The following is an 18,726-nucleotide window of genomic DNA, read 5'->3' as shown; positions in this document are numbered from 1 at the left end:
GTTTGTTTGATGCTGAGGTCTTTGTAGTTTGTCGTTTAGTTTGTTTTCCTGGAGTGCATTTGAGAGCAAGAGCTCTGCTTACGCAATATTGAATTACATGTTGAATGCCTTTTCCCACTCAAAATAACCTCTAAGCTCAGTCCATTTGACAGATTAACTGAGGAACTCATCAAATAGACGCTTATGCTCTTAGGCGTATTAATCCCTGAATAACTGAATATACTGGAAAAACCTTTATACTTTACATGTTCTTGTAAACACCCTTTTTGACTATCAACTACGAGATCTACAAGCACTGTTGGATAGCTACAGTTCGATGTTATCACAACACACCGGTCAGCACATCAGTGTTGCTCTAACCTGTTGGTTCAGCTGATAGCCTTGTAGAACTCTTCTCTGTTTGTTTTTATGAACCAACCACTGAGGCCGAATGAACCCACGTCCCAACCCACCCAATGAAACCTAGACCTCACAAACACTAGTGTGAATCTGGATGAATATCTATGTTACCAAAATCACCTTCTTTACCTCCTGAAATACCTCTACCTGCCTCCCTCCCAGTTCTCCTGGTGGGTGGGGTTAGTAGATATGTTGGGGAGGAGGGGGGGGGAGGTAAAGGGGGGGTTGCGCTGGGTGGTAAATCAAACTGACATACCTATCTCAGCACTGCAGAAGTGTTGCTGGGGGTGTGCACTGGGTGGTAAATCAAACTGACATACCTATCTCAGCACTGCAGAAGTGTTGCTGGGGGTGCGCTGGGTTGCAGCTGCAGGCGTCCACCAGGTGGTCCAGCCTCAGGGTGAGGAGGAGCAGAGTCAGGCCCAGGGCCAGGCAGTGAGGCAGGGGGACTCCCATGGTGTCTGTCTCCGCTTAACGTCCAACTATACCAGCGCTCACCGGCTGCCTCTTCAGATCAGTGTCCTGGGGACAGTCCTGGGAGGAGGAGGGGGAGGAGGGGGAGGCGGGAGCGCTGAGAGGAGAGGTTGCTTTAGAAAATGTTCCCCGACTCTCTCACTGTTCTCTCTCTCCAAAACAACACCACTCTGCTCCCGACACTAATGCTTTCAGGATCTACTGCTACTGCTGTCCCCCTCTCTCTCTCTCTCTCTCTCTCTCTCTCTCTCTCTCTCTCTCTCTCTCTCTCTCTCTCTCTCTCTCTCTCTCTCTGCTCACTCTCTCTCTTTGCGCTCTCTCTCTCTCTGCTCTCTCTGCTCACTCTCTCTCTCTTACACACTCACTATTTCTCTCTCTCTCTCTCTCTCTCTCTCTCTCTCTCTCTCTCTCTCTCTCTCTCTCTCGCTCTGTATCCTGTGAGAGCCAGACACAGGGAACCTTTTATGTACAGCACATCTTTGGGCCATTTTAAGGACCGCCTCTTTATTTAAAAAAAAAAAAAGGAAAAGCAAAGCTCTCCCTCTCCCTCCCCTCGCTCCCTCCCCTCCTCTACCCCCCCGCCGCCCCCCACCCCCCGCCCCCCTTGCCTTTGAGCAGCACTCTTCAGTCAACTCTACCGTTGGACCAAACTACACAGAGTAAAGGAATGAATTAATAAATGATAGTTTGATGAGTTGTTTTAGTTCACAGCATTGAAAAGGATGTATTGTGTTATGAATTTGCTTTTAAGTTGATTAAGCCTACTGGCGCCTGGGATCTCCTCGCCTGTTATACTGACCAGCTGGTATCATCAAAGGGTTGGCTTGTTTGTCATCAGCTTTTTTTTCATATACAATGTCACATTTAGCTCTTTTAAGAAGTTGTGCAAAGCTGAGCTGAACCTTTTTAACTGAACACTAGTAGTTCCTTCCTTTCCCCTGCCTATACTGTAGCTTAACCATATCTAAACTAGTTTACCTCTACAAACATTACGTTTAAGTCGTTTAGCAGACACTTTTATCCAAAGCGATATCCATAAGCACATATCTCTATGTAAGTGAATCAAGACGTGGAGTGTTGCATCCTGTTTGCATTCCTGGACAGCATACAGTGAGTCATGACTCACCTGACTTCCTGTCTTGCAGATCACCATGCCGACCTTCCCAGTCGTGGTGAAAATCGGACACGCCCACTCCGGGATGGGAAAGGTAATATCTGAGTCACAGTTATCCAGTTGTCCATCGATATGGAAACGTAGCGATGGAAAAGTTTCATTGATAGGAGAATGTATTATGTAAACAACCGGCATGCAAACAACACGTCTTATAAAAGATGTGAAAAGATTTCAAAAAGATTTCAAAAAGATTTCAAAAAGAACTTTGGATTATACGCCTGCATTGCATTCACACACACACACACACACACACACACACACACACACACACACACACACACACACACACACACAACCCCCCCCCCCACCTGACCCTACCCCCCCCTACCCTTTTTCTTTCTTTTCAAAATATTTACTTTTATTCCATCATTGACATCTCAATGTTTTTGTTGATCGCTCTTTTTTGCTTTGTGTGTCTTGCTTTGAACCACATTCATGGACCATACTGTATGTGTACAGCTAAAAGACTGGAAAAAATAGTAGACAGAACATGACATGATTGTACAAGTTGCTGAAACTGAAATAAAAACTAAGTAAAAAAAAAGAAAAAAAAGAACTTTGGATAAACAAGGAATAATAATACTACATTGACTTGTTCATCTATCATATCTCTCATTGTTCTAATACTGTATATCACAGAAGGCTGGTGGTGCTAGAAATCAGGAGGACAGAGGACAGCCTCAATATTCCTCTTTACGTTCCATGCGTTAGAATGAGCCCGTCCTCCGATTTCTACCTCCACCAGCCTCCCCTGTGAATCAATATTGATATTTCGAATATCTTCTGATGTTGTGTGTGTTGTGTGTTGTCCGTGTGCAGGTGAAGGTGGACAACCACAGTGACTTCCAGGACATCGCCAGTGTGGTCGCCATCACACAGACCTACTCCACCACAGAGCCCTTCATCGACGCCAAGTACGACATCAGGGTGCAGAAGATTGGCAGCGACTACAAAGCCTACATGTAAGCACTTTTATACTGTATCTTTCTGAATGAAAATGGTTTGGATTTTGTTTTTTTGTTTCTCATGCGTGTGTGTGAGTGTGCGTGTGCATGTGTGCGTGTGCTTGTATTGTGCGTCCGTGCATGTGTGCGTGTGTGTTTCTCGTGTATGTGTGTATGTGTGTGTGTGTGTGTGTGTGTGTGTGTGTGTGTGTTTCTCACGTGACTGATCTCTGCTCTGGTTCAGGCGGACCTCCATCTCTGGCAACTGGAAGACCAACACAGGTTCGGCCATGCTGGAACAGGTGGCCATGACAGACAAGTGAGTATGACTAACCAACACCAAGCTTTTTACGTAATATTATACACACATCAATTACTTGGAATCTAAATGACTCCCTCTCCTTCATCAGGGCTGGGTGGGTCAATGTCAAAATTCCAGTCTTGGCTGCTGATGTTGAATTATTGATGGCGTACTTAAGCAGTTACCTCCTATGAAAGCCAAACGCCTCTTTGTCTGGAGTCGGCCGACTTGAATAAATTAGTGTCCCGCTACTGCACAAATAAAGTAGCAACTTCCTCAGAAGAACTGTTGGGTGTTACGTAACGGTGCTAATCATCAGTCACTGAACCCCATCAGGAATGTATGCCCAGTAACACAGGAGGCTGGTGGAGGTCGTAATCGGAGGACGGCTCATTGTAACGTATGGAATGAAATGAGGAATGGTATCAAACATATTAAATGTGTTTGATTAACGCTCTTCGTTCCGCCCCATGAATTAACAATGAGCCTGTCCTCCGATTTCTACCTCCACCAGCCTCCCCTGGGCCTTTGGTCTTGATGAACACTGCCAGGTCACCGTGAGTGCCTTGGTGAAAGGCCACCTACTGTAGTGGATGACATGTATCACCCCTGACGCTGAGCTGTGTCCTACCTGACAGGTACAAGCTGTGGGTAGATATCTGCTCGGAGATCTTCAGGGGGCTGGAGGTGTGTGCCGTCAAAGCCATCCACGGCAAGGACGGCAAAGACTACATCACAGAGGTGAGTTCATTTTAATTCATTTTTAATTTTGCCATTTAGCAGACGCTTTTAATCCAAAGCGATTTACAATTACGAATTACAGGGACATTCCCCCTGGAGTAACTGAGGGCCAAGTGCCTTACTCAAGGGCACACTAGTAGTGGTGTGGTTTCAGGCGGGATTTGAACTCACAACCTTCCGATCACAAGTCCAACTCACTATCCACTAGACCAGAGGTTCCCAAACTTTTTTTAACCAAGGCACCCCTGAAGCTTTCCCCCTTCTCCAAGGCACCCCAACTCTACGAAGATTTAAAAAATGCCTCGGAGCTTAAACTAAAAACAATACACGATGAATTGGTTTGAAAATGTGTGTTTATATATAATACATAAGTATTGCCCCAATGAATTTTAACAAGATAATAAAAGTCATAAATGAACTGTAATGGATGGGCAAGAATGCATAGGTCAGTCAAACTATCGCTAAATTAAATAAAATTGTGGCCCTCAAGGATTGTACAATATGGGAGGAGACTCAGAGGGAATTCTTCACACAAATAAAATATCAAAGGCCTGTATAATCAATCAATGGAACAATGCTTTTTTGGGGGGCTTAAAATAATGCCTTAAAATGTAATTCTCATTTCAATGCTCATTCTGAGATTATTATTTCACATCTTCTGAACCAAACGGGTAACTCACAACTATAATAATTTAACAATAATAATCATGACAGAATTGTAAAAATTGAGAGAAATACAAAACAAAGAAATATGTTGTGCGCATTAGTGGGACACATGCGCCTGCTTTTGGGAGCAGAGTCTCTTTATGCGGGGAGAGATAGTGGACAGCGCGACACGCAGGTCCTGTTCCACTGACAGTCGCGTGCGTGTCTTGTTCTTGACGTATGCTAGAGAAGAAAAAGCCAGCTCGCACAAGTAGGAGGTTGGGAAGGGTAAAAGCACCTTGATGGCGCTCTCTGAGAGAGATGGATATTCATGTCCCACAAGCAGTCAAAACCTATCCAAACCTAGCTCACCATGTTTGAGCTTCAGTGTGCGGTCCATAATGAGCTCTGCCAGTTCATCTTGAGCTTTGCTGCTCAAACTAGCGGCTGATGCTGATGAGAGGGGGTTGAACGGATCCCGGAGCCAGTCAAAGTCTTCGTTCATTGGAGGGAAATAGGACTCAAATCTCTCCTCCAGCATACGTAGGTGCGCAGCGATCAGATTCAAGAAAGACGCTGACTTGTGTGCTGCGTCATTGGCCGTCAACGTAAACATTTCAATGTTTTTCTTGGCCACCCCATCTTGCCACCGTCTCAATTTGGATCGGAATCCGTTCAGTTTGTCTGTCGCTGTCAAGATATTCTCAGCCTTCCCTTGCATTTTTATGTTGAGGTCATTAAGGTGGCTGAAAATATCTGCCAGATAAGCAAGCTTAATCCACCACGATTCATCTTCCAATTGTTCTTTGTATGGCAAGTCGTGCTCACTGACAAAAGTGATCAGTTCATCTCGGAGCTCATAGACACGGGATAACACCTTGCCCCGCGACAGCCAGCGGACCTCTGTGTGTAATAAGAGCCCCTCATGCTCGGACCCCATCTCATTGCACAATGTGCTGAACAGCCGTGACTTCAGCGGGCGTGATTTTACATAATTAACAATTTTCACCGCTTGGTGAAAGGAGTAGTTAGTTAGTAACTAGTAGGCCTAGTTAGTAAATTAATATCTTTCAAATCTGAGAAATATATATTTTATTTGCTTATGAACTCCATTGCACATGTAATAAACAAACGTTTATTCATGTATTATTATTATAATTGTATATTATACTTGTTTCATTATTTTATTTTATTTTTTACCCCCCCCCCCCCCCCGAGTTCTGATCAGACCACTACACGCCCCATCCGTGGAGGCTGGTGGAGGTAGAAATCGGAGGACCCGGCTCATTGTGAATGAGGAACGGTATCACACACACGTGTTTCATACCATTCCCCGTTCCGTGCCATGCATTAGAATGACCCGGTCCTCCGATTTCTACCTCCACCAGCCTCCCATGAGCCCCATGTGTGACTGTTCATAATTGATCATCACCATCGGTAACTATCACAGGGTACCCAAATCGACTAGATGTCCGGTTTATTATCAAGTTCATTATCTTTGAAGGCATTTTCCATAATCACGCGAGTTGCCCCTCGGGCGTCTGGAAATGGTCTTAAATGGGGTAAACAGGCTTGTCTGTTGAAATTAGACCGCTGAAGAGTTATATCTTTAATTTTAGCCTTTATGTCCTAATTAACAGTAAAGTAGGACTGCGGTGGAGCCGCCAGCGAGATGACACGGGGATGCATAATACTCACCCTAATTACACACATCCATCTCCAAAACCTATCTGCCTCTGCTCTCTCTCTCTCGCTCGCTCGCTCGCTCTCTTTCTCTCTCATTGCTATAGTCTCATCCCCTCTCTCTCTTTCTCTCCCCCCCCCCCCCGCACCCTCCCCTCTCTCTGTGTCCTTCCATTTTCCCATGCAACAACTCTGAGGTCACGCCTGTAGACAGATAGTGACGTGAGAAAGCTGGAGGACCAGCTGACCACGTGGTCAGACCAGGGCACTGACCGCCATGCTTCAGCATGACACAGCACTGAAGAAGAAGGGCGTTTTTATGAGTTAATTTCCCCGAAACACGAAAGCCTCAAGCAAGATGTTTTGGACATTAAAGCGTTTTTTCCATTTTATATTAAACTCCGACGCATTTTGCCATGGTGAGTACTCCCCGTTGAAGGCCATGCTGAAACACGTCTGTGTTTTTTAATTGTTAATTAAACATGCCACAATAAATATATATTTTTCTTTTTTATGTATGAAGATCGTCTTGGTCCTTCTTTCTTTTTAATGACCAATTAACCCTTTTACCAAAGAGCAACTTCAACCTGCCAAGACACACTAGCAGCCAGCAGCACTTTTTCCCAGCAAGCGAGCATTTTGTCCCACCCTTTGAACACCCATAGTTGCCTATAAATGGTCAGCAAAATGCCACTAATTAGTATTAATTCATGACTGCATGACGACATTGAAGGCAAAAAATTCACCCAGTGAAATTCTGCGCAAGAGTTACATGCAAGTATTGTTTAATAATTACAGATCCAATTAAATATGATTCCTAATTAAACTGTACAACATATTTGAGGAGTTGTTTTGCAAAATCATGTTTTATTGTGTGCACTCCAGGGAACTCTTCATATATAATACGTGAGAGCAAATATTTAGATTTTTAAATTTTATTTATTATACACAATGGTATCAATTTCAAAGTGTTTCTCGGGTTTCATCCTTCTGCCATCTGAGTCGCAGTTGCTCATTTCTCCAGTTTATGTGCGTAGGCATGAGTCAGAGTGTGCGTGGAGGACTGCACATTTTCACGCCAAGTTTTTAAATAAATGAACCAATCCAAATTGATCCAAGTCTATCCTGGTCCATGGGCTCATGAGAGAGTAAGGAATTAAACAAGATTTCATAATTTCCCTGAATTCTCTCTTTAATAAGTGGTTCGACCACAGAAAAGCCTAGCGCCTAAAGGTCTTGGGTTTGGATCTTACTCAACAGCTGGGCATGGTGGATTGAACCACCTTGGTTTCACATGGGTGCATGATGAAACAGATGCATCATGGGAACACATTGCAGTGGCCAGAACAGTCAGTCACAGTGAGTCAAGCCTGGGTCGTCCACAGCATGCTCCACGGACATGGGCAGAGGCTGGTAGAGGCTGTGGGGATATAGAGACTGAGAGAGGAAGAGGCTGAGAGAGGAAGAGGCTGAGAGAGGTAGAGGCTGTGGGGATATAGAGGCTGAGAGAGGTAGAGGCTGAGAGAGGAAGAGGCTGAGAGAGGTAGAGGCTGAGAGAGGTAGAGGCTGAGAGAGGTAGAGGCTGTGGGGATATAGAGGCTGAGAGAGGAAGAGGCTGAGAGAGGTAGAGGCTGAGAGAGGTAGAGGCTGAGAGAGGTAGAGGCTGAGAGAGGAAGAGGCTGAGAGAGGTAGAGGCTGTGGGGATATAGAGGCTGAGAGAGGTAGAGGCTGAGAGAGGAAGAGGCTGAGAGAGGTAGAGGCTGAGAGAGGTAGAGGCTGAGAGAGGTAGAGGCTGTGGGGATATAGAGGCTGAGAGAGGTAGAGGCTGTGGAGAGGTAGAGGCTGAGAGAGGTAGAGGCTGTGGAGAGGAAGAGGCTGAGAGAGGTAGAGGCTGTGGGGAGTGTGGGGGCGCAGTGGGGAGCGTGGGGGCGCAGTGTTGCAGTTGATGGGAATCTGTGCAGCCAGTCACTGTGGTGTGGTCTGTGAGTGATCAGGCAGTGCTCTGGTGCTCTCTCCCACGCCTCTCTACTGGGACGCCGGGCCTGCCACAATGATGGAGTAGACCAATCACATCCCTGCGTACCTCAACGTCCACCAGCTCCGTTTACTCACGAGTGAGGCTGTAATATAAGTATATCAGTTCTTCAGTCATTACATAGGAAACACACACTCTCTCTCTCTCTCTCTCTCTCTCTCTCTCTCTCTCTCTCTCTCTCTCTCTCTCTCTCTCTCTCTCTCTCTCCATTACACTCTCTCTCCCCCTCTCCTGATGGATTAGAATCATTAACAGTTACATGCATTTTCCTCTCATAAGGCACGTTGCCATGGAAATGTCTAGCTTCCCCCTTTGAGAACCATTTCGAGGATGTCTATCCGGTGTTTCTATGGCAACTATGTTGTGTGGGTTTTTTGTAAATTTTATTTTATTGTTTACACTTGCAGCCAAGTCCCTAGTACCCAACCTAAGACTCCTCGTCTTTGTCTTTGACTTGACAAATCTTTGTAGGGTCTTATCCTCTGACTCCTCTTAGAAACGGAACAGATGAATGAATGAATCAAGTGTTTTTTCCACACTTCCTATTATTTCACATCAGATTTGGCTTTGGCTTGACTTTTGTTTTGCTTAGCCATGCAGGATAGTAAGAAACAACACAGCATTATATTCCTACAATGATGACAACAGATGCTTGATGTGAACGTGATGTTGTCCTGTTTATGTACTGTAAGGCTCACTTAGGGCTAGGGTTCAAAATGCTAACACTTAGCTGCTAGTTACAGTTAAAGTGCCCAGATCAACAGAACCAAAATGATGATTGACGTTTGTCCCTGTCCATTGACTCTAATGTACTGTTGTCCCTGCCCATAGACTCTAATGTACTGTTGTCCCTGCCCATAGACTCTAATGTACTGTTGTCACCTGCCCATAGACTCTAATGTACTGTTGTCACCTGCCCATAGACTCCAATGTACTGTGTTGTTGTTGTGTCCAGGTTGTGGGTTCATCTATGCAGCTGATAGGGGAGCACCAGACCGAAGACAAACAGCTCATCTCTGACCTGGTGGTGGTCAGGATGAATCAGGTACTGCCCCGGACACCAGGCCGCTCGGTCCGAAGGCCCTCCGCCACGCCAGCTCCACAGGTAAACAGCCTAACACCTCCCATTGTGTGTCCAAACATGGGTACTACTTTGCATGTGACATATTGGACTTGGTCTTACTCAGTTAGAGATACAAGATTTCAGAGCAGGTTGGTAAGGATGTTGACAGATAGTGAATCCCTGAGAATGCTTGGTTAGTAGATGTTTCTGGGTCTGGGAGCTGTTTGACTTTGGTCAAAGGCGCCATCTGTTGTAGAATTTGTGAAATGTTTCCAGCCAAACTCATTATACAGATTGAATGAAGGAATTCGTTTATTTGACCATTAAGAAAAAAATGTCATACATCGGAGACAGTACCTACTGTACTTTATATCATACTATATTTATCATTTCACAACTGTATATCCTATTTCATAACTGTACATATCCTATTTCATAACTGTACATATCCTATACTTATCAAATCAAATCAAATCAAATTTTATTTGTATAGCGCATTTCTTACAAGATGCAACTCAATGCGCTTCACACAATGAAAATGTTCAGTCAATCAGTCAATCAATCAATCAATACTGACAGAGCCGCGAGCAGGCAAAAGTAAAAACCTGTACACTATGTAGCCAGGAAAAATTATAATTTCATAACCATACATATCCTATTTCATAACTTTCATAACTGTACATATCCTATACGTATCATTTCATAACTGTACATATCCTTTTTTGTCTACACTATCATGCCCCTGCACTAGTCTAGTCTACTATCATATCTTTGCACTATATCACTATTTGAACTTCAGATTAGATGCTAAACTCCATTTCATCGTCTGGTACTTGTACTCTGCAATAACAATAAGGTTTTTTTGTTTTGTCAACTTTCTTTCTGTCTCTGTTTTCTCAGAGCGCTGCCCCTAAGGAAGGTGTGACTGACCCCAACAAGCCCCCCGGCCCGCGGCCCCCACCACAAGGTTGTTTACACTACATCCTAGACTGTAATGGCGCCGCTGTAGGAGGGCCTCACCCAGTCCAGACTGTAGTTGTAGGAAGGCCTAACCCAGTCCAGGGCCAGTGATAACACCTCCAAATGGCCATTCTGAGGGAGGGAGCCTTTCTCTGGTAGAGCCAGTTTGATTGGTTGAGGATAGTTCAGCTCAGATGATGATGATGATGATGATGAAAGAGTCTCAAGATGAAGATGTACAGTTGTTGAGTTGGCCTTGTTGTCTGTGTTGTTGTTGTTTTCTGTTGTTGTTGTTGTTGTTGTTGTTGTTATTGATTTAGTGTCAATCGCACTGTCCTCCTGTTTATTGGTGTGTTGATGGTAATCGCTGCCTTGTAATGTTTGTAGCCCAGTTGGTGTGTAACAAACAAATTGTGCCTAAAGTCCAGTGCTATAGAAAATACTTCATTTTTGATCTTATAATATCGTCAGGTGAATTACCATTTGAGATAGTTTCATAATGATGTGCTCTCTGTGTGGGTGTGGGTGTGTATGCGTACAATATAGGAATTGATGTTTGTGAGCGTTTGTGTTTAACTATTTTTTGCCGATTTCTATTTTTGCATGGATGAAGTTAAGATGTATTTGATCTTGTGTTGGTATACTGATTGATTTGTTGTGTCTGAAATACGTTTTTTATCTGTAGAGCATGGAAATGTTTTCTTAAATCAAGACGTCAATGTTGTCCTCAATGTTGTGAATGTGAAAGCTGGAGAGTACCGTAGTCTAGGGCCTAGGCCAAATCTTAGTCAGGTTAGGGATTGAATTCTCAAATGGGCAGTTACATGGACATAGATTAAGCCTCTCTATGGGGCAATTAAACCTAAACTAGAGTAGACTCAAACGCATCCACAATGGATATTCTCCAAAGTGTGATTTCACCCAGGCCTTTTCTTAACCTGTTTTAGGGAAGCCAGGCCTATGAGTTTGACATCTAAAACTATATTTCATATCATGATGTCCATTTTAAATGGAATGTATTTGAATCAGACTTATTTTAATTATGAATGATCTGAATGCTAATGAATCATAAACACTATGGGCACAACCTGTTGCACATAATCAGACGTTTCAGGCATTTGGAGCATGCGGGTCAGTGTAGGTGTGTCAGAGGGATGGTGGATGGAGAAATTGGAGGATGTGTATGATACCATTCCTCATTCCTTTCCATGGATTACAATGAGCCCGTCCTCCGATTTCTACCTCCACCAGCCTCCCCATAGGATGTATTTAGACGTATGGAATGTACCATCTGATGAGGCTGTTTCATGAATCAGCTGTATGAGGGGTGTGCTGTCTGCTCAGTGGTCTGTGAAGCCTGTTTAACCCAGGGACTCGTTGTACTGTTATGAATGGGGATGTACTGTTCTTCTTTGCTGTGTTCATTTTCTAAAGACATTCCGTCTCCTTCTGCCTTGTGATATTTGGACCTTTTGAAGCTTTTCTGAATCTTTCTCACATCGCTAAGAGAAGCGCAGAGAAGGTTGTTGAGTATTATGTGCCTATGCCGTAGGGAGTGTCAAAGAGGTATTTTCAAGAAGCCAGTCTAGTAGTGATATGACATTTTTGATATGTTTATAAAAGAAGGATGCCATCGTAAGCCATGTCTTGTAACGCACAGAGAAACCGTTTTTTGTACAATTACTGTCCTGTTAGAAACACACCACGACTTAAAATGTTCAACTTGAAATTCCCAAGTGCAAGGAATTCTTGAAATGTAATTTTAAATCTACTGATTCCTAAAATACTGTACTGCCTACTTTTGTATGAATATCCCATGGTAATACTAAATGATAATGTTATTTATTTTCCAAACCAAGAGGCAGGTATTGAGTATAGAACATGAGAAGCTGGTGGAGGTAGAAATCGGGGGACGAGCTCATTGTAATGCATAGAACAGAATGAGGAACGGTGTCAAAGCCATGTGTTTAATACCATTCCTCATTCCGGTCCATGCATTACAATGAGCTCGTCTTCTGATCTCTACCTCCACCAGCCTCCTGTGGTAGAGTATTTTCTACACATGAAGCCATAACAGAGGTGTACTGTGGTGCTGCCGATTAGTATAGTAAGCCATCTCATATTGTATCTTTACAGATCAAAACATCACTACATTGTATGATTGTATTGTTGTGTTTTACTGTTGTGCTGTGAAGTACCCTTCTCTAAATGCATGTTTATGACAAAAAATTGTGACATTTGAATTGTATTTGCATGATTCACCAAATAACGTTGAACTTAACGGAGCAACCAAGTGACTGTACGAGCTACAACTGGATCGTTCTCCTTGTGCAATTGTAAATAATAATAATAATAATAAATAGCCAAAAATTGTGAGGAAAGGAACACATTTGTCAACCTTTGAATGTCATCTCTCCCCTTGGTCTCCTCATACCAGCATTCTTGTTATCTTGCTTTATTAAATGCAGGTCTGACTTCTGCAGCAAAGATCTACTGTCTCTCCCAGAGCAGAGAATGGTCACCCTGCAGGGGAGGCTGGTGGAGGTAGGAATCGGAGGCTGGCTCATTGTAATGCCTGGAATGGAATGAGGAATGGTATCAAAGACATGCTGCATTACAATGAGCCCGTCCTCCGATTTATACCTCCACCAGCCCCTGCCATCATGTCTGTGCTTTTTTAAGTAGCGTTGATGTGTGTGTGGACCTATATCTACTGTATCTACTGTTTCTACTGTACTAATGTGCTAATGTGCTAATGTGCTCTCCCAACCCGATCCCTCACCCGTTTCAACGGGGTCAGACTTTGACTTTCATTCAGCTTCTTTAAATCCAGTACTTTGTTTAGGAGGTTGTGTCTGTGTTCCCCCGCTTCTCTCTCTCTCTCTCTCTCTCTCTCTCTCTCTCTCTCTCTCTCTCTCTCTCTCTCTCTCTCTCTCTCTCTCTCTCCCTCTCTCTCTCCTGTTATCCCTGAACACCATCTCTCCTTCTCCCAAAGCAATAAAGCTGCCAGATAATGTCTGTTCTGTTGTACTGAATCACCTCGTGTTCTTTTTCATTTGGTCCCTTTCCACTAACCTGTCTATGTGGCTGTGACGGTCCACAGACTCACAGACTAGCCTCACCACTTTGTTTCTAGAAGTTTCTATGATGCATGAACATACAGTATGTGTGTATAGAGACATCTGAGGATCTAGTGGTCTGGCTCCATGTGATAAAGCAAGTGATTAGAAGTAATGAACAAATACTATTAGTGATTTGATGACACATGATTAATTCATTAAGTCAACACTAATGTAAAAAAAGAAAAAAAGAAGCTGTTCCTATGGAAATAAAATAAATAAATACACATTTTATTCATGTATAATGTAAAGTGAAACGTTCATGTTCATGTTGCCATACATTATACACTACAAATATACATATATATATATATATTGATCCTTTTAAATTGATACTAATATAGTATCAATTTAAATCGATATATTATCGATTTAAATCGATATATTAGTATCGATTTAAAAGGATCAACAAATTCATCTTACTTACCTCAGCATGGAAAGACTCTGGTTAATTTCCTTCAGAACTTCCAGTGTTGTTTTTGTGTAAATTGTGTATTTTATTGTATTCTTTGTCTTTTGTCTTTATGTGTCATGTGAGTCACAAGCAACCATTCGGGTGTTTATGGCAAACATTGATAAACGTAAGACAAACGAATCCTATCGACCAATCGACTTCACTGTTGACCTGGTCAATAGTCCCTCTGTTGTAGCATGTGTGTCCTTGCTTCCTGGTCTGGTGCATGACAGCTTCCTGTGTACATTTCATTGGACTGACAACACAAAATACCATGGCTGCGTTTGAATATTGAGAACATGCCTCCTTCCTTCCTCCCTTCCCTGGAGGTGTCCCAGATCTGGTACGGCTGGATAACCTCTGACTCACCTGATACTCCAATGAAGAGATGGGGGAAGGATGTATTGCTATGGATTGGAACAGGGCCTCTCTTCTCCTCTCCTCTCCTCTCCTCTCCTCTCCTCTCCTCTCCTCTTCTCTTCTCTTCCTTTCCTCTCCTCTCCTCTCCTCTCCTCTCCTCTCCTCTCCTCTCCTCTCCTCTCCTCTCCTCTCCTCTCCTCTCCTCTCCTCTCTTCTCTCTTCTCTTCCTCTCCTCTCCTCTCCTCTCCTCTCCTCTCCTCTCCTCTCCTCTCCTCTCCTCTCCTCTCCTCTTGCATCCCTGCTACTGTACCCATGGCAGCTATGCTCTCCTGCAGTTCTCCCATATGTTGATTGCGCCCCCTGCTGGTCATAACTGTGTGGTTCTGACGTCGAGAGTCTGACCATTACACGTCTATGGTGTGACCTGGCTACCGTCTACTGTGCTTTGTTCCCACGGCGACACTTGGAGATGCCTTGTTTCTCAATACAATAAGTCAGCCAACTAAGTATTTAAACAAAGGGTGCTGGATTTAAAACACTTTTGAGAAGATTTGTGTTTGTGTTTTTTGTTTTGTTTTTAGTCTTTGTCTTGTCGATTGTAACATGTTGAGTGTCTCTTGTGCTGAATTTACAGGAGGTCCAGTGAAACAGGCATCCCAGAGAGAGGAGGTGTCATCAGAGCAAGGGCAGAAAGTGTCCCCGGACCCAGTGAAGAGAACCCCCCCAGTGCAGAGGCCACCACCCCCTGTAATAAAACCAGCCGCAGCACAGAAACCAGTACCCGCCCCCGTGCAGAAGCCAGCTCCGGTGCAAAAAATGGCTTCAGTGCAAAAGCCTCCCCCGGCGCCTAAAGCAGCCCCAGCCCCAGCCCCAGCCCCAGCCCAAGCCCCATCCCCATCCCCACCCCCAGCCCCAGCCCCAACCCCAGACCCAGCTCCAGCCCCAGCTCTAGCCCAAGCTCCAGACCCAGTCTCAGTCCCAGATCCAGACCCAGTCCTAGTCCCAACCCCAGACCCAGCCCCAGACCCAGCCCCATTCCCAGACCCAGTCCTAGTCCCAGCTCCAGCCCTAGCCTCCAGCCCTCCAGCTTCCAGCCCTCCAGCCCCAGATCCAGTCTCAGCCTTCAGCCCTCCAGGCCCAGCCCCAGGCCTAGCCCCGATCATGGTCCCAACACTAGCTCCATTCCCAACCCCAGCCCCAGCCACAGTCCCGACCCCAGCCGAAGTCCCTACCCCAGCCCCTACCACACAGCAGCCCAGGCCACAGCCTCAAGTAGCCCTATCTTTTGCACCTGCCCCAGGAAGGCCTGCCGAGCAGCCCCCCAAGCCGCTGCCCCCCAAGCCCCTGCCCCCCAAGCCTATCCCTCCCGTACGCCGCAATTCCAAACCTCTGATCCAGCCAAAGCCCCAGACCCCACCTCCACCTAAAGCTTTCCCAAAGCCTCAGCCCCAGCCAGAGCCCCAGACCCAGGCCCCAGCTCCACCCCAAGACCTAACCCAGGCCTGGGAGTCAGCCCCAGCCCCAGCCCCAGTACAAGGCCAGTCTCCTGCCAGATCACAGGCCCAGCCCCAGTCCCCCCCGCAGTCCCCAGCTAAGGTGCAGTCCTCAGCTAGACCCCAGCCCCAGACCAAGCCTCCTCCACCGCAACTCCAGGAGCAGCCCCCAGCCCCTGTCCCTGCCCCAGCCTCTGCCCCAGCCCCTGTCCCTGCCCCAGCCCCAGCCCCAGACCAAGCTGAAGCCCAGCCAGCTGTGGAGGAACAGCCTGCAGCTCAACAGAAGTCCACTCATCCACTGTTGAAGTAAGAACCCAAACCACAGGAACCAAAGATTAACATTGTACAGGTTAATTGTCTCGGAGGCCCCCAAATTCGATAGATTTCAGATAAAGGCAACTGCATTGCTGGTTAACTAGTTATCTATACTTCTTGTAATGTATTGTGTGTTGTATTTCTACTTCGAAGATCTTACAAACATTTCTTTACCAAAAACCCTCAATGTGAATGGTTATATGGATGTTTCCACTAACATGAGTCTTCCATCGCCTTGTCCTTCCCAGTAAGTCCCAGTCCCTGACCAACGCCTTCAACGCCTTCGGCGACGCCTCCTTCTTCCGCTCCAGTTCCGTCGCCACCTCAGGGGAGGACGAGGCCAAGGCGGAGACCATCAGAAACCTCCGGAAGTCCTTCGCCAGCTTGTTCTCCGATTAGTCGAAAAGTCCTCGTTTTGTTTGCCTACGGTTGGCTGCTGATGACTTGATTGACATAGGTGTGACCCAGTCAGAGATTAACTGTGTGTAACTGTTTACCCTCCCAGAGCCCCTCCCTCTCCCCCCAACCCCCCCTACAGTTTCTCTGTGTGTGAGTATCAGTGAAGCCAGTTGTGTGTGATGATGTAAGGGCTATGGCTCCAGCAGGCCTAGCCCTCATCCCCCTGCCTTCTACTGTCTCCAGTAGGCCTAGCCCTCATCCCTCTGAGTTCTACTGTCTCCAGTAGGCGTAACCCTCATCCCTCTTCTCTCTTCTACTCTCTTCTCCAGTAGGCCTAACCCTCATCCCTCTTCTCTCTTCTACTATCTCCAGTAGGCCTAACGGTCATCCCTCTTCTCTCTTCTACTCTCTTCTCCAGTAGGCCTAACGGTCATCCCTCTTCTCTCTTCTACTCTCTTCTCCAGTAGGCCTAACCCTCATCCCTCTTCTCTCTTCTACTATCTCCCTATCTCCAGTAGGCCTAACGGTCATCCCTCTTCTCTCTTCTACTCTCTTCTCCAGTAGGCCTAACGGTCATCCCTCTTCTCTCTTCTACTCTCTCCAGTAGGCCTAACCCTCATCCCTCTTCTCTCTTCTACTCTCTTCTCCAGTAGGCCTAACGGTCATCCCTCTTCTCTCTTCTACTCTCTTCTCCAGTAGGCCTAACGGTCATCCCTCTTCTCTCTTCTACTCTCTTCTCCAGTAGGCCTAACCCTCATCCCTCTTCTCTCTTCTACTCTCTTCTCCAGTAGGCCTAACCCTCATCCTTCTGAGTTCCACTCCCTCCAGTAGGCCCCGCCCCCCTGAGTTCCGTGTGTGTGTGAGGAAGGGGATGTGTTATATAATGTTTTGATGCATGGCTCCAGCAGGGAGGTGGAGCAGGTGGGATAGTCCGTGTTGAATTCAATTAACCCCCCTTCCCTACCCCGCCCCCCCCCCCCCCCCTTCTAGATGTTGTAGCCTTATTGTGACAAATGTGTTTATTCACAGGTGTGATACACCTGTGTCTGGTGACCCTGGTTCCTCCCCTATATACCGTGTAGAGTCCTCCAGTAGTGTTCCCAGTTATTCTCACTATACAACGTTGAGACAGTAGTACAATAACACCCCTATCATGTGACAGGATGACACCTCGTACTATATCCCTATATTCAATAACTACTGGTCAGTTCCAACTGAGTTGTTCCATATTCAGGTCAAAGGTTGTTCTATTCCTGTTAAGAAACTTGGTGTCCAGCACATGACAACATTCAGTCAGCTTTGTAACCATGAATGCCATGTTACATTTCCAGTCAGTTCCCGACATGTAATTGTACTGTATTGTACTGTTATGTACGTACGTGAGTCATATCAAGAGTTTATTTTGTAATATTGATTCCTTTTTTTGGGTTTGGTTTCGTATTATTGTGTTTTTGTTTGTACGCAAATGATGCTTTGCATGATCCAGTGACACATGTTTTATCTGTACAGATGTCAATAAATATGTGGCGAAATCATTCCACTAATTTACCAGTGATCCGTATGCTGGCTGGAAACCCAGTATGTGTCTATTTCACCCTACCGTCCATAACAGTGGAGGCTGGTGGAGGTAGAAATCGGAGGACGGGCTCATTGACAACCCTAGGGTACATACGGTTGCAGAGAAATAGGAAATGTTAGAATAGGTATAGCATAGCATAGAGTACAGCACAGTGTTTTATCTGTACAGTATAGTATAGTGGATAGTGTACATAGCCTTTATTTATGTAAACCAGCTCCATTCCCTTCTTGTTTTTTCTAGTTTTTTTTTCTTTCCTAGCACCAGGGGAGCCCCCCCTCCCAAATGTCGTTGTTTGGTACCTGTACTATAGCAATGACAATAAAGACCATTCATTCATTCATTCATTCATTCATTGTAATGCAAGGAATTACATTATGTTCCATGCATTACAATGAGACAGTCAGACTTTGCTTAATCTGTGATGTTTCCATAAAGCTAGACATTTGCGGCACAAGACAATAAAGTATATTAAGACATTCTAATATATATATATATATATATATATATATATATATAGATATTGTATAATAAACAACAACAGCCTAACTCTGTATATGCTCCAGCTTATGAAAGCTAATATGATTGTGG

General features: G+C 45.1%; 2 protein-coding genes across 2 annotated transcripts in view; one reads left to right on the top strand and one right to left on the bottom strand.

Annotated features, from left to right (window-relative positions):
* The window catches only part of LOC308170869 (metalloproteinase inhibitor 4-like), a gene marked incomplete at both ends in the record, with an annotated part of 8,574 nt that extends 7,719 nt beyond the window's left edge, over nt 1-855 (bottom strand). Inside the window, one exon of the mRNA XM_080545728.1 lies at nt 720-855. Coding sequence (XP_080401854.1) covers nt 720-855 — 136 coding nt within the window. The remainder of the gene's footprint in view (nt 1-719) is intronic.
* The window catches only part of syn2b (synapsin IIb), a gene marked incomplete at both ends in the record, with an annotated part of 72,675 nt that extends 56,116 nt beyond the window's left edge, over nt 1-16,559 (top strand). The window contains 8 exons of the mRNA XM_080545971.1: nt 2,019-2,081; nt 2,867-3,009; nt 3,236-3,310; nt 3,931-4,033; nt 9,352-9,501; nt 10,360-10,426; nt 15,263-16,151; nt 16,409-16,559. Of these exons, the coding sequence (XP_080402097.1) occupies nt 2,019-2,081; nt 2,867-3,009; nt 3,236-3,310; nt 3,931-4,033; nt 9,352-9,501; nt 10,360-10,426; nt 15,263-16,151; nt 16,409-16,559 (1,641 nt within the window). The remainder of the gene's footprint in view (nt 1-2,018; nt 2,082-2,866; nt 3,010-3,235; nt 3,311-3,930; nt 4,034-9,351; nt 9,502-10,359; nt 10,427-15,262; nt 16,152-16,408) is intronic.
* Between the last annotated feature and the right edge of the window lie 2,167 nt (nt 16,560-18,726).

Source organism: Nansenia antarctica, assembly GCF_963989245.1.
Source record: "Nansenia antarctica genome assembly, chromosome: 15".
In the NCBI taxonomy this organism is placed as follows: domain Eukaryota; kingdom Metazoa; phylum Chordata; class Actinopteri; order Argentiniformes; family Microstomatidae; genus Nansenia; species Nansenia antarctica.
This window is presented reverse-complemented; position numbering and strand designations above follow the sequence as displayed.